Genomic DNA, 13,787 nt, shown 5'->3' with positions numbered 1-13,787 from the left:
AGAAGGTTGGGTGCACGCGCACACCGTAGCGACGCATGCAGGAGCGTTTGTACGTCATTGTGTAGACATCAGCGTTCGTACGCGGTGACGCACACGAGCGTGGACGTCATCCCGCACGGTGCGAACACTCGAAAATGGCAAAGAACACGTTGTCAAGCAGGTTCCGCAAGGTGGATGTTGATGAGTATGATGAGAACAAGTTCATAGACGAGCCCGAGGAAAGCTCGGAGCAGGGACCGGATGAGGAAGATGTGGAAAAGCTCATTCGGCAATATCCTTTTCTCCGGGTGGTGTGTGAGGTCGCTCTTGATGGTGTGGGGTATGTGATAGTGGTGGTGGTATATGAGGGTAGTATACTACTATAGTAGAGGTGGTATATGAGAGTAGTAGTACTAAAACCCTCACATACCACCACCACTACTCCTAGTAGTAGTAGTAGTGGTGGTGGTACGTGAGGGTTTTAGTGGGGATGGTGGTTGTTGTTGGTGGTGTGTCAGGATGGGGTGGTGGTATCACTATCAAGTATGTGAGGGTGGTGATATATGAGGGTAGTGAGGATAGTGGTGATATGTGAGGGTAGTGGTGATATGTGAGGGTAGTGGTGGTATGTGACTGTGAGGGTAGTGGTGATATGTGAAGGTAGTGGTGATATGTGAGGGTAGTGGTGATATGTGAGGGTAGTGGTGGTATGTGAGGGTAGTGGTGATATGTGAGGGTAGTGGTGGTATGTGAGGGTAGTAGTGATATGTGAGGGTTGTGGTGGTATGTGAGGGTTGTGGCGGTATGTGAGGGTTGTGGCGGTATGTGAGGGTAGTAGAGATATGTGAGGGTAGTGGTGGTATGTGAGGGTAGTGGTGGTATGTGAGAGTAGTGGTGGTATGTGAGGGTAGTGGTGGTATGTGAGGGTAGTGGTGGTATTTGAGGGTAGTGGTGGTATGTGAGGGTAGTGGTGATATGTGAGGGTAGTGTTGATATGTGAGGGTAGTGGTGATATGTGAGGGTAGTGGTGATATGTGAGGGTAGTGGTGGTGGCAAGAGTGTGAGTGAGGGTGCTGGTGATTAGGTGGTGTGTGTGTGTGTGTGTGTGTGTGTGTGTGTGTGTGTGTGTGTGTGTGTGTGTGTGTGTGTGTGTGTGTGTGTGTGTGTGTGTGTGTGTGTGTATATATACGTGTATGTGTATACATGCATATGTACGTGTTGTCTTGTCTTGAGGCGTATCGGGTTGCGAAGCGTAAGATAGGAAGGAACAGATCTCATTCCTTTAATTTATTTAATTGAAGCTTGGTGAATGTTCACTCTACACACATCCTTGTTTCTGCATTGTTTACAAGACCTCAAGAATGTAAATATCCTTGACCGTTCTCTGCCATGGGAGACCTGTTGGGAGCTCTACATGCTGCGCTGCGCAACCCGCCACTCAACACAAAGAACCAAGCTGTTAAGGTTTGGTTTTGTAAAAGTAGACCTCAGCTGGCAGGGCTGGTCCTATTTGACAGCGGTGCCTCTCTTGTACTGAATTCTGCTCTTGTGCCAATCTTGCTTTCCTCACCATAGCTGTTACGGGCTTTTGCCACTACAAGTCCAAGATGCTGCAAATGGTAAACGCAGGCAAAAATCAATCCCTCTGCCAACCACTCTTTGCATGTTCCATTGTGTCGTCACATAGCAAAACTAGAACAACACCCGGAAGAGCGCATATTCCACCAGGCTGAATAGTTTACGTTTTGTAGCCGACTGATCGGCCGTGGATCCGGACCTAAACCAAAATCGAATTGGCTTGTTGTTGTCTCCTACCCAAATCATACGCCATGTTTCATCCAAATCCGTCTTTAACTTTGAGATATCCTACTCACAGACAGACATGAAAAACATAACCTCTGTTCACTTTCGGTGGCAGAGGTAAAGACATTTTAACTAACTGTCACCTGTTTTGCATCAGAACAGCCAATTTGTATTTAGAAACCTTGGAAGTGCAGAGGGAGAGTGAGTGAGTGTTTTGAGATTTGTCAGGATTGAAGGATGAAAGATTGAGGTGTTTTATAATTACCCCATGGTATGATGTTTTCTAATGGTGGGGTGTTTTATAATTACCCCCATGTATGTGCTCTATAATTATTTCCATGCATGTGCTCTTGACATGATGTATACATGTATAAGGTGAAACATAAAGGACTAGATATTTTTATATGTCACATTGTAATTTTGCCACATTAATAATTAGCGTGGGTTTTTTAAAATTGAAAACCTTTTCTATATTTATAGATCAAATGAAAAGTTATATTATTTATTTTCTGCACAATATTAAGCCAGTTTTATGAAATTCTGGTGTCAAATAAAAAAGTTACGAAACATTAACAAAATATTGTCGTGTCGCCCAGCGATTAAGACCACTGGGTGACGAATGACCTTTCGTTTGTACTCCCGAGGCGAACTCCCAAAATCTTAGCGGTTATTTTTGGGGTGCGCGTGGGATGGAAGGCAGCGGTGTGCTTACCTGGACGAAGGCACACGGGTTTAATCCAAAACCCACAATGAACAGACATGACGAATAATGGTTGGGGTAAAAACTAAAATTCTCCACGGTGAGACGTCTCCACTCACAAATATGAACACACAGGGGAATGATAAAATAAAAAGAAGATCCCTTCAGCCGGCACTTAGCTTGTTCAATGAGATCGTTCGGTGAAGTCTGAGCACGGTGTCGAGTCCCGTGCCTGAGCGCCCAATATGGCGCCGAGCCGTCGAGCCAGCTGTGAAAACGGCCCTCGTTTGCTCTCTTGCCGTCCGAAGCGCCAAGAGCCCCACAAACCGCCACCTTATTGCTCCCCTTTAACGGCCTCAACATCCTCCTCCTCCAAAGCGCCAAAAGTCCACACAGCACAAGCACAGCTCTCCTCACCAGCCCGCACAACAATGGCTGAACCTCCTCCTCTTGCACAAAAACCCAAGAGAGCGATTCTTCTTTCAACGGGTCCTTTTTCCCTCGAACTTTCTCGCTCTGACGTCACACTGGCCAATCGCCGAACCCCATCATATCCCCCATGTCTCCTCAACCAATGACGAAACTCTGGGCGTAGCCTGCTGGTTACGATCCTTTGGAGGTGGGGTTTAGTTGCCGAACTTCTCTGCCTGCCTGCAGGGGCCGATTGTTGTTGTTGTTGTTGTAACGGAGGTTTTTATGGCCGGCCTTGTTGTAGTTGTAAAAATGTAGGGAAAAGCCACAGGGGGCAATCACATACTGGGGGAAAAATGGGGGAAACTAGCCTTAATCCCTAACTAGTTAACACAGCTTCACCCCCTGTGTGAAGACACATAAACATTCTTGAGCTCCAGTTTCCCTACTTAAATACATCGAGATGTCTCGTATTCGTCCACGGTCCATGCTATATCATACAATCCTATCTGTACTATGGGATTCCGTCATCTACCCCCACAAACGTAACAATATCTAGTCCTTTCTGTTTCCCCCTGTATATACCTCCCTTACAGGAACATGCATTACAAGTCGTTCTGCGAGTGTTGACTGCAAGTCGTGGGAGTGACATGGACCGGGCCGTGCGGTCCTTGGATCCTCCTGGTATAGATCTGCTCATGAAATACATATATCGAGGGTTTGAACGACCAAGTGAGCACAGTAGTGCTGCCCTCTTGCAGTGGCATGAAAAGGTACTTTGTAAGAATGGGGTACTACTAAGAAATGGGGTCTCATCACACTACCCCAACTACCCATTGGGGTACTGGGGTAGTATGATGAGACCAACAGATAAAACAGAGCTGGCACCGGCGAAGGGGAGTGGGCATCACCCATACATTGATTTATTTTTAACTGGACTGTTTAGGGTTTCCTCATGTTTTAGAGTCGGGCCATAACTGGACAGGGAGTGTGGTAAAGGTTTCCACAAGTTGCCACTAGGTCACATCTTTAACAGTCCCTACCAATTAGATAGCACATCTTTATCTGTAGTGCTCTAACGAAGGAGTGCTGAGCATTATCACCACTAACCATTTTGGCTGACTGCCCCCCATTGCACTACCTTTCCTCATGAATGACATTAGAACAGCAGACTGTTACACATTTAGAAATTATTTGTATGATAATATGTACTGTGTTATGTTTCGAAAGATCTAAGGCTCATGGTTGAGATTACATAAATCGTGTTACTGTATCTGTTTCTGTAAGACTGGTGTTGGCTTAACGGTCTCGTGGCTGGCTTGAGATCTTAGGGTCCTGAATTCGAGCCCCTGTTTGACTGTTGAATCAACACCAGGTGGGTTGACTCAGCCTGTCATCCATCGAGAGGTCGGAAAAATGAGTACCAGCTGACTGGTAATGGGGGCATTGTATCAGTGGCACAGCCATGCCCCAGAAAATTATGCAGCCAAGGAAAGAGCCACAGGCTGCATACAAACCACCACCTATTCCTGGGTCATATTACTTCACATACATTGTGTGTCACATTACTGTACCTTTGTGATGTCAGGTTGCTGTACTTGTCACGTGTCCTATCTACTGTATTTGACATGTGCCACTCACATTTGCTGTACTTGTCATGTGTCACTCACGTTGCTGTACTTGTCATGTGTCACTCACATTGCTGTACTTGGCATGTGTCACTCACATCACTATAGTCATCACGTGTCCTATCTGCTGTACTTGTCATGTGTCACTCACATTGCTGTACTTGTCATGTGTCACTCACATTGCTGAACTTGTCATGTGTCACTCACATTGCTGTACTTGTCATGTGTCACTCACATTTGCTGTACTTTTCATGTATCACATCTACTGTAATTGTGATGTGTCACTCACATTTGGTGTACATTTCATGTCTCATATCTACTGTAATTGTCATGTGTCAATCACATCTGTTGTACTTGTCACGTGTCACTCACATCGCTATACTTGTCATGTGTCCTATCTGCTGTATTTGACATGTGCCACTCACATTTACTGTACTTATCATGTGTCACTCACGTTGCTGTACTTGTCATGTGTCACTCACGCTGCTTTACTTGTCATGTGTCACTCACGTTGCTGTACTTGACATGTGTCACTCACGTTGCTGTACTTGTCATGTGTCACTCACGTTGCTGTACTTGTCATGTGTCACTCACATTGCTGTACTTGTCATGTGTCACTCACATTGCTGAACTTGTCATGTGTCACTCACATTGCTGTACTTGTCATGTGTCACTCACATTTGCTGTACTTTTCATGTATCACTCACGTTGCTGTACTTGTCATGTGTCACTCACATTTGCTGTACTTTTCATGTATCACATCTACTGTAATTGTGATGTGTCACTCACATTTGGTGTACATTTCATGTCTCATATCTACTGTAATTGTCATGTGTCAATCACATCTGTTGTACTTGTCACGTGTCACTCACATCGCTATACTTGTCACGTGTCCTATCTGCTGTATTTGACATGTGCCACTCACATTTACTGTACTTATCATGTGTCACTCACGTTGCTGTACTTGTCATGTGTCACTCACGCTGCTTTACTTGTCATGAGTCGCTCACATTGCTGTACTTGTCATGTGTCACTCACGTTGCTGTACTTGACATGTGTCACTCACATTGCTGTACTTGTCATGTGTCACTCACGTTGCTGTACTTGTCATGTGTCACTCACATTGCTGTACTTGTCATGTGTCACTCACGTTACTGTACTTGTCATGTGCCACTCACGTTGCTGTACTTGTCATGTGTCACTCACATTGCTGTACTTGTCATGTGTCACTCACGTTGCTGTACTTGTCATGTGTCACTCACATTGCTGTACTTGTCATGTGTCACTCACGTTGCTGTACTTGTCATGTGTCACTTACATTGCTGTACTTGCCATGTGTCACTCACATTGCTGTACTTGCCATGTGTCACTCACATTGCTGTACTTGTCATGTGTCACTCACGTTGCTGTACTTGTCATGTGTCACTCACGTTGCTGTACTTGTCATGTGTCACTCACGTTGCTGTACTTGTCATGTGTCACTCACATTGCTGTACTTGTCATGTGTCACTCACGTTGCTGTACTGGATTAGTGAATGGCTTTAACTCAGAAGTATCTGCTGGTTATGTACCTAACAGTGCACTGAAATTATGTCTGAATGCAAACCTTTTACCAAGTTATTTTGAACGTTGTTGACCAACATTGACACCTCCACAACAAACACATACTCGACAGTCATCTAATTGTACCTGCCCACCCTCCCCTCTCCACAAACCTTTCCCACCTGAATTGTTTTTTGGACTTTTCCTCCAGGCGCTTACTGTGGGTGGTATGGGCTGCATCGTGAGGGTACTCACTTCCAGGAAGATTGTATGACAGGTGTTCATACTTTGCCCCAGCCCTGTAAACATATGCAGTTTACACCAGCATGCCAGCATTCCCAAACACAGATGCATCTACAAATGTGTGTGCATTTGCTGGGGAGACATGATGCTCGCAGCTTGCAGCCAACAATCACAAAGTCACCTTTTGGGTCCCAACAGTGCCACCAAGCTTCACTGTGACCTTGCACTATGTGACCTGCTGAAACTGAATGACATGCACATCGACAATTTGGAAATGCTGGGGTTTTGGGGATTAGAAATCTGACATGTTGTTTAAGTTGTTTTGATCATAGTGATGAGTTGAGGAGATACAAAAGGTGACCTGGCTCACAGGCCTTGCAAATGTTTGAACCCATTGACCATCTGACTCCATAAGATGGTTAGCACGATGAGCAGCAGCAGATATGTTGAAGATTGGTTGTGGTTGTTACTGTCTGCTATGTAAAGCTGAACCCATAGAGAAATTGCTCAACCGTTCATCATTATTTCTGGGAGAATGTTTGATTCCGTCGATTGTAATAGCTCTGCACGGTATTGAAAAATGTCCATCCCTTGATATCTCTCCTTCTAGTGTTGATGTTCTCATGCCTGCACTCACTGATATCAACGTTAAAAGGGTTTGTAAGATGCATCAGCACCTTTTTATTCTCCGTTTACAACCCATCAGAATACGATTATGGTACTGCACTGGGAATGGCATTTTTCTTCTTCTGGGCCAGAATGGAGACCTTGAGTAGGTTCTGCGTTGAACCTTAGCATCATAAAGGGTCTAGCTATTTGCAGTGAGATCACTTGGGCTTCATGCATTCATAACTACATTGTGCTGAGACAAGATTTTATTTAATTATTTATTTGTTTTGGATTTGATGGCAAAAAAATGCTGATACGTGAACGGTTTCAATGTGCTGGTGTCATGTGTGTTTAGTTCGTGCTGTATTTCATTGTTTGACTGGCATTAAACGTGAAGTTGTACTAAGTCCTTGAGTATTCTTTTTCAGGGACGGGTTGCATTTTTCAGTCCTGACAGTTCTACTTGCAGTATGGAGGCAATTGGTCTCAACATGGTCTTGTCTGAGCCTCTGATTGTGGATTCAAATGCTGCTTGATTCAAATCCTTCTGAAAAACTACTCGACTACTGGTGAATTGTCAGGAGTGACTGTTGGAGAGAGAGATGGTCATAAAGGCCCACTTCACCCAGCCGTTCTGCTTGTTTGCTTGTTAGGTGGCTGCAAAAGACCTCTACAAAAAGGGAAGTGTAGATAGGAGAAGTCAAAATGTGGTTATAGTTTCCAATCACAGGAGTTAACCTTGCATCGATTACAAACAGACAAGTGAACTCATCCATTGATGGTATGCTTGTGGGGAGAGAGCGGGGTAGGAATGGAGGTTCAAAATGTTGAGAGATGGGGCCAAGATGTACATTGTACAGTATAACACGATATTTCAAAACGTTGTGGATGGACTACCACAACTTGGTGGATAAGTCGGGTAGGTGACAACAACAAGCCAACTAGATTTTGGTTCAGGTCCGGTAGCTGATCCGGCCCATAGGTGCGATACAAAACGTAAACTGTTCATCCTGGCCAAGTGCTGTTCTCTACCAAGTGCTGTTCTGGTTTAGACATTGCAGATGCCACGGAATGGCTGTCATATGTTGGATTTTGTTTTACAAATGGATATTTAACAAAAGAACATGAACATCATTGCAGTTGTGTAAAAATATGAATCATTCATGTTCAAGTCATGATACGGGGATGTCTCATTTTGCAGCCATGCTAGCCATAATTGTAGGCAACCAGGCCTGTGCAGCATTTTTATGCATGACCTTAAGCATGTTGGGATGTTATTTACTTAATTAAAAAATGGGTGACACCTGTGTGGGAGCTGTTGCTTGGTGTCCTTCATTTACCAAGGTGTTTCCATTATTTTGTCAGCTATCTGTATATGGATGTCATTTTATATTGTTATCAAATACATTATAGTGGCATCGGATTCCTCATGTCAGAAAAAAAATAAAAGGACATTTTAATAATGTTTACTTTTCCCAGTTGTGAAGTTATTGATACAAGTTGATTTTCTCGATTATATGGTGGCCATCTTGGAATTTCTGATTTTTCTCTTTCTCCAAGGGTGGGAAGTCCAGACCCACCTGGATATCATCAACCTTCAACCCCACCTCCTCCCCACACCACCCTTCCCCCAAAACTCCTCAACCTCTTCTCCCCTTCAACTCTTCAACCAACCATCTACATCTAGAGATGAATAATAATCAACAATAAAAAGACTTTATGCGACAAAAAGGGGTTACCTTCTTTGGCCACCCGACTCACTGTTACATCTCCAATGCTTACCTCCTCCTTCACCTCCCCCATATATTTTACCACGCCCACATCCTTCTCCTGTGTGACGTGCTCCAAGACTACCCTTTGCATCATGTAATCCCTATTTTCTTTCTTTTTTTTACCCTTCTTCAGCACCTTACATTTCCTTATGTTAAACTGCATCTGCCAATATTTTGCCCAATCTAGTAAAGTATCGACTTTCCTGAATCTGATCACACCTTACCTCCAAGTTAGTGTCGAAAAGTTTGGCACGCCTACAATTAGCCCCACTCTCTAAAACTCTAAATCATTGATGTAAATTATCTTTATGATAATACACTTCGTCCGTCCATGTGTAACGGTCTTTCTCACTCAGTGGTTGGACAGCTGGCCTGACCACCCACCATTGTAACCTGAAAATCATACGGCTGCCATGTTGGTGCTACGCGAAGCCAAATACATCTTTGGAGCTGTCATATTCACGATCACCATGCCCTCCCTATAAGTTTTCCCTTCGGTTTAAAACGACCAAAGCAACTGTTAAAAGGATCATCAAATGTCGAAAGGTTGGAGGTGATAAGTGTTATGGGCTTTGTGAGGGCCACGGTATGTATAGGCCTCAGGCCTGAGTCTGCAGTCCTTAACTTTCAGGCCTCTGGAGTCAGCAATGCAATTGGAATCTATTGAAACTATATAACCACGATGTGTTATTTGTATATGCACATAGGCAGTGAGCTTGTTTTTGCTTCAAATCCGGATAAAAAAAAAAATTCAGGAGCGATCAAGGCACCAGGGGTCTGTTGCCTATACACCACCCAAATAACTATGTGGAATTCTCTCTGGCAAGGCCTTTTTCTACTTCCTCCGCAGGTCTTTGCGATATTTTATTTTCGACGATGTGTTTATATGCATTAGGAAGAAGACAATTGGTTTAGGGTCACGTATTAGCACAATTAGGCTGTTAACATCACTTGAGAGTTGCAATTCCACGGGGTTTCCACATATCCCATTGCATTGTGAATTGGACAGGTGACTGTGATGGGCCAAACATGTTGGAACCATGCTGTTGCCACTTCAATTGCGGTTTCTGTGAAGTCGTTGATTGCATGATAGTGGGGTGGATAGGGGTGGGGTTAAGAGTTAAATATTCTGATTTTTCGATGAGGCAGTGAAATAATATGTAATGATCGATGTGGGAATGCCCTTTTGCATGAGGGGGGACAGAGAGTTGGGAGGGGGGAGGGAGCAAAGATGAGAGTTTGAACTTTCAGTGTGTGGAGGTTGAGGGGTGAATGGGGTTAAAGGGGAGAGGAGGTTGAAGAGTCTTGGGGGGAGGGTGGTGTGGGGAGGAGGTGGGGTTGAAGGTTTGGAGTGGGGAAGGGAGAGAGAGTTGAGGATATTATACACTTTACACATTTTGAACATATATTTTATATTTTTACATATTTACAAATTCACATTTTACACTGCTCAGATGTTCCGCAGGTCCCTCCCTGCAGGTATTCTATTATAATGCTGGGAGTTTAAACAATATAATTTAGCAGTTGCCGAAGACGACAAGAAGAGGCCATTTCGTTGGGTACAAAGATTGTTTATTGTACAGAAATCTCCAGCAACTCCTCACGAACGGAACGGAAGTCGTAACGGCTTATATAAAACCAAGAACCCTCTTCGGAGGGCGTGGCTCCAACAGCCGCGCGTGCGTCACGACGACACAACCAAAAGCCCGTGTGCGTGGGTTAGACCAAACCCATCGTAATGGTAACCGTCACATGCGGATAAGTTAACCGCGACAAGTGAATAAGGTAACCGCGACATGTGAATAAGGTAACCACTACAATAAGATGGAAGACCTTAATGTCAAAGTAGACAGCGAGGAGTGCATTATAGTTGCAGTAATTGGGACGTGGTTTATTGAGAGTAATTGGAGGAGGGGAGGGTAAGGCGAGTAGTCTGCCCACTCCACCCCCTCACACCGTTGTATACGCGAGAGAGGGTGCGAGGCCCATTGCTACACCCTCACCACTACCTGCACTCGCTGCATCCTCACCTGTGCCTGCACTTGCTGCACACTCACCACTACCTGAACTCACTACACCCTCACCCATGCCTGCACTCGCTGCACCCTCACCACTAGCTGCACCCTCACCACTAGCTACACCCTCACTTCTGCCTGCACTCGCTGCACCCTGACCTCTGCCTGCACTCGCTGCACACTCACCTCTGCCTTCACTCCCTGCACTCGCTGCATCCTCACCACCACCTGTACCAGTACTGTACCTGCACTCGCTGCATCCTCTTAACTTAAGTCTTATATGTTTAACCACTGAACAGCATTTGATTCAACAAGGAGAATCTGAAAACAATGGTTTTAACGATAACTACACAATTATTGTGATGGAAACATGAATTTGATTTATATCAGTTAAAATAAATTGATCAGATTTTCTTTACTTCCTAATGACGTCATTTCCTATCATGTGATACCAAAAGGTCATTTCCGGGTTTTTAATTTGACTTACTGTCACTAAATTATATTTGTTCATTTTATCAATGTTTGTATTATGGTATATTTAAGATTTTTAACGACAAATCTGTTGGGGAACTTTGTAATTCGTTGAAAAGGTGAACAAGTAAATTGTATTTTGATGGGCGGTGCTACACACCTTTTTGGCGAGAGGGCTGTGCTTTGCGGAGAGGGCGGTGCTGTACAGAGAGGGCGGTGCTATGCAGAGAGGGCAGTGCTATACACCTTTTTGGCGAGAGGGCGGTGCTTTGCGGAGAGGGCGGTGCTTTGCGGAGAGGGCGGTGCTATGTGGAGAGGGCGGTGCTATGCGGAGAGGGCGGTGCTATGCATAGAGGGCGGTGCTATGCGTAGAGGGCGGTGTTATGCGGAGAGGGCGGTGCTATGCGGAGAGGGCGGTGCTTTGCGGAGAGGGCGGTGCTTTGCGGGGAGGGCGGTGCTATGCGGAGAGGGCGGTGCTTTGCGGAGAGGGCGGTGCTATGCGGAGAGGGCGGTGCTTTGCGGAGAGGGCGGTGCTATGCGTAGAGGGCGGTGCTATGCAGAGAGGGCGGTGCTATGCAGAGAGGGCGGTGCGATGCGGAGTGGGCGGTGCTATGCAGAGAGGGCGGTGCTATGCGGAGAGGGCGGTGCTATGCGGAGAGGGCGGTGCTATGCGGAGAGGGTGGTGCTCTGCGGAGAGGGCGGTGCTATGCGGAGAGGGCGGTGCTATGCGGAGAGGGCGGTGCTATACAGAGAGTAAAGTGAAGTGGAGAGGGCGGTGCTATATAGAGAGGGCGGTGCTTTGCGGAGAGGGCAGTGGCTATACAGAGAGTAAAAGTGAAGTGGAGAGGGCGGTGCTATACAGAGAGGGCGGTGCTATGCGGAGAGGGTGGTGCTATGTGGAGAGGGCGGTGCTATACAGAGAGTAAAGTGAAGTGGAGAGGGCGGTGCTATATAGAGAGGGCGGTGCTTTGCGGAGAGGGCAGTGGCTATACAGAGAGTAAAAGTGAAGTGGAGAGGGCGGTGCTTTGCGGAGAGGGCGGTGCTATGTGTAGAGGGCGGTGCTATGCGGAGAGGGCGGTGCTATACAGAGAGTAAAGTGAAGTGGAGAGGGCGGTGCTATATTGTGAGGGCAGTGCTATACAGAGAGTAAAGACAGTGAAGTGGAGAGGGCGGTGCTATATAGAGAGGGCGGTGCTATACAGAGAGGGCGGTGCTATACAGAGAGGGCGGTGCTATACAGAGAGGGCGGTGCTATGCGGAGAGGGCGGTGCTATTAGAATGAATGAATGATCGTTTTAAGGCCATTTTCCCCGCTAGAGCAGGGTAATAGCCTTGCGGGCCCCATGACAATCATGGTTCCCTGTTTGAGGCAATGTTTTTATGGCCGGATGCCCTTCCCGGCGCCAACCCTTAGTCGCCTCCTACGATGCGCAGGGATACGGTGTACCTATTCTAAACCGGGGTACACACTGGGAAGAGGGCGGTGTGAGGTGCTCTTCAGAGAGCAAAGTGAAATGGAGAGGGCGGTGCTATATTGAGAGGGCGGTGCTGTGGGCAGAGGCTCGTGTTGTATGCAGACAGCGGTCAGCGGTGCCTTACGAGTGGGCGGTGCCGCAGAGAGTGGGCGTTTTTGTTCTTGCTGTTCGACGTGGCAGGGTGTGATGAGCGCCTCCAGACTAGGCGGGCGGGGGTAGGTAAGTGGGTAAATCTCCGGATAACGGTACCAGCGCGTGGATCCTGCTCCTCATCCCTTCCTTCGCTCCTGCTCTGGGCCGAGACCTGCACAATGGGTCAAGACGGGATTCTCGGCATTGCAGAAGATGCAGCAGAAAAGGTAACACACGTGAATCCCAATTTCATTCTCCCGAGTTCCAATCCCCGCCGATCTTTGTGGCTCATTGGCGCGGTAATGTGAACTTTTCAGTTGTGCTAACTCTGAGCATGGAGGGATGGATGGATTGTGAATCTCGTGGTTATTCCATGTGTGAGGCACACGGATGGTGTCGGAAGCGTCAATGGTGCTGGAGAGGATGAGGGAAGGATATAAGGGAATTCCGGAATCCGGATCAATGGACTAGACCTTGGAGATCCAATTCACCAGTGCTGGACTATCCTGAGTCCAGTGCTTGGTATACCACTTCAGTCGTGACGCTGCATGGGAATGGAGTTTTATAAGTTCCTTCGATTATAGGAATTGTTGGTGTTGCTGCTGCTGCTGCGTACGCAGCCCGTGGCTGCTGGTTGCATCATTTTCTGAAAGCGCAGCTGTGTATGAGATAATGGGGTGGCCATTGATCATGTCAGGTGAACATGAGAATCTGCCTTTTCACATTATCCCGTAACTCTGACAGTCCCAACCACAGTACTTGTGTGTTAGGTCTGGCACAAGTAAGGTAAAGGTGAGATTTCGGTGCTCTGAGTTGATCCCAGGTAAGTTTCAAACATATTGCTTGAAGATATATTTTCCAGGAACCCACTTGGGTTCCACACCTGGGCTACCTGTGTCTGTGATTTCCTTCCCGATTCTGTATTCTAAGATGAGTTTTTTCACATCTGAACTCTCTCCTTTTAACAATGTTCTGCTTGCTTGACTTTCGTACAGCGTTTGAGCAGC

At 46.3% G+C, this 13,787-nt stretch overlaps 2 protein-coding genes across 4 annotated transcripts in view; both read left to right on the top strand.

Annotated features, from left to right (window-relative positions):
* Positions 1 to 54: 54 nt before the first annotated feature.
* Positions 55 to 8,382, top strand: ARPC5L (actin related protein 2/3 complex subunit 5 like). 2 transcript variants are annotated; one of them, XM_068124982.2, is made up of 4 exons: positions 55 to 271; positions 1,371 to 1,443; positions 3,490 to 3,666; positions 7,344 to 8,382. In XM_068124982.2, the coding sequence occupies exons 1-4, from the start codon at positions 135 to 137 to the stop codon at positions 7,449 to 7,451; spliced, it is 495 nt and encodes a 164-aa protein (XP_067981083.2). In that variant the 5' UTR covers positions 55 to 134; the 3' UTR covers positions 7,452 to 8,382. The 2 variants fall into 2 exon arrangements, with proteins under 2 accessions (XP_067981083.2, XP_067981084.1); XM_068124983.2 differs by lacking the exon at positions 7,344 to 8,382 and adding an exon at positions 6,275 to 7,321 and having other exon boundaries at positions 59 to 271.
* A 4,393-nt stretch (positions 8,383 to 12,775) lies between these two features.
* Positions 12,776 to 13,787, top strand: part of SURF4 (surfeit 4) — a 37,917-nt gene continuing 36,905 nt past the window's right edge. Inside the window, exon 1 of one of the 2 annotated variants that reach the window (XM_068124981.2) lies at positions 12,776 to 13,007. In XM_068124981.2, the coding sequence (XP_067981082.1) occupies positions 12,960 to 13,007 (48 nt within the window). In that variant the 5' untranslated portion in view covers positions 12,776 to 12,959. The remainder of the gene's footprint in view (positions 13,008 to 13,787) is intronic. The other variant, XM_078783599.1, reaches the window with a different exon arrangement.

The sequence above is a fragment of the Myxine glutinosa genome, chromosome 8 (assembly GCF_964187855.1).
Source record: "Myxine glutinosa chromosome 8, kmMyxGlut1.1, whole genome shotgun sequence".
Lineage (NCBI taxonomy): Eukaryota > Metazoa > Chordata > Myxini > Myxiniformes > Myxinidae > Myxine > Myxine glutinosa.
Note: the sequence above shows the minus strand (reverse complement) of the source record. Positions and strands in the feature narration are given on the sequence as shown.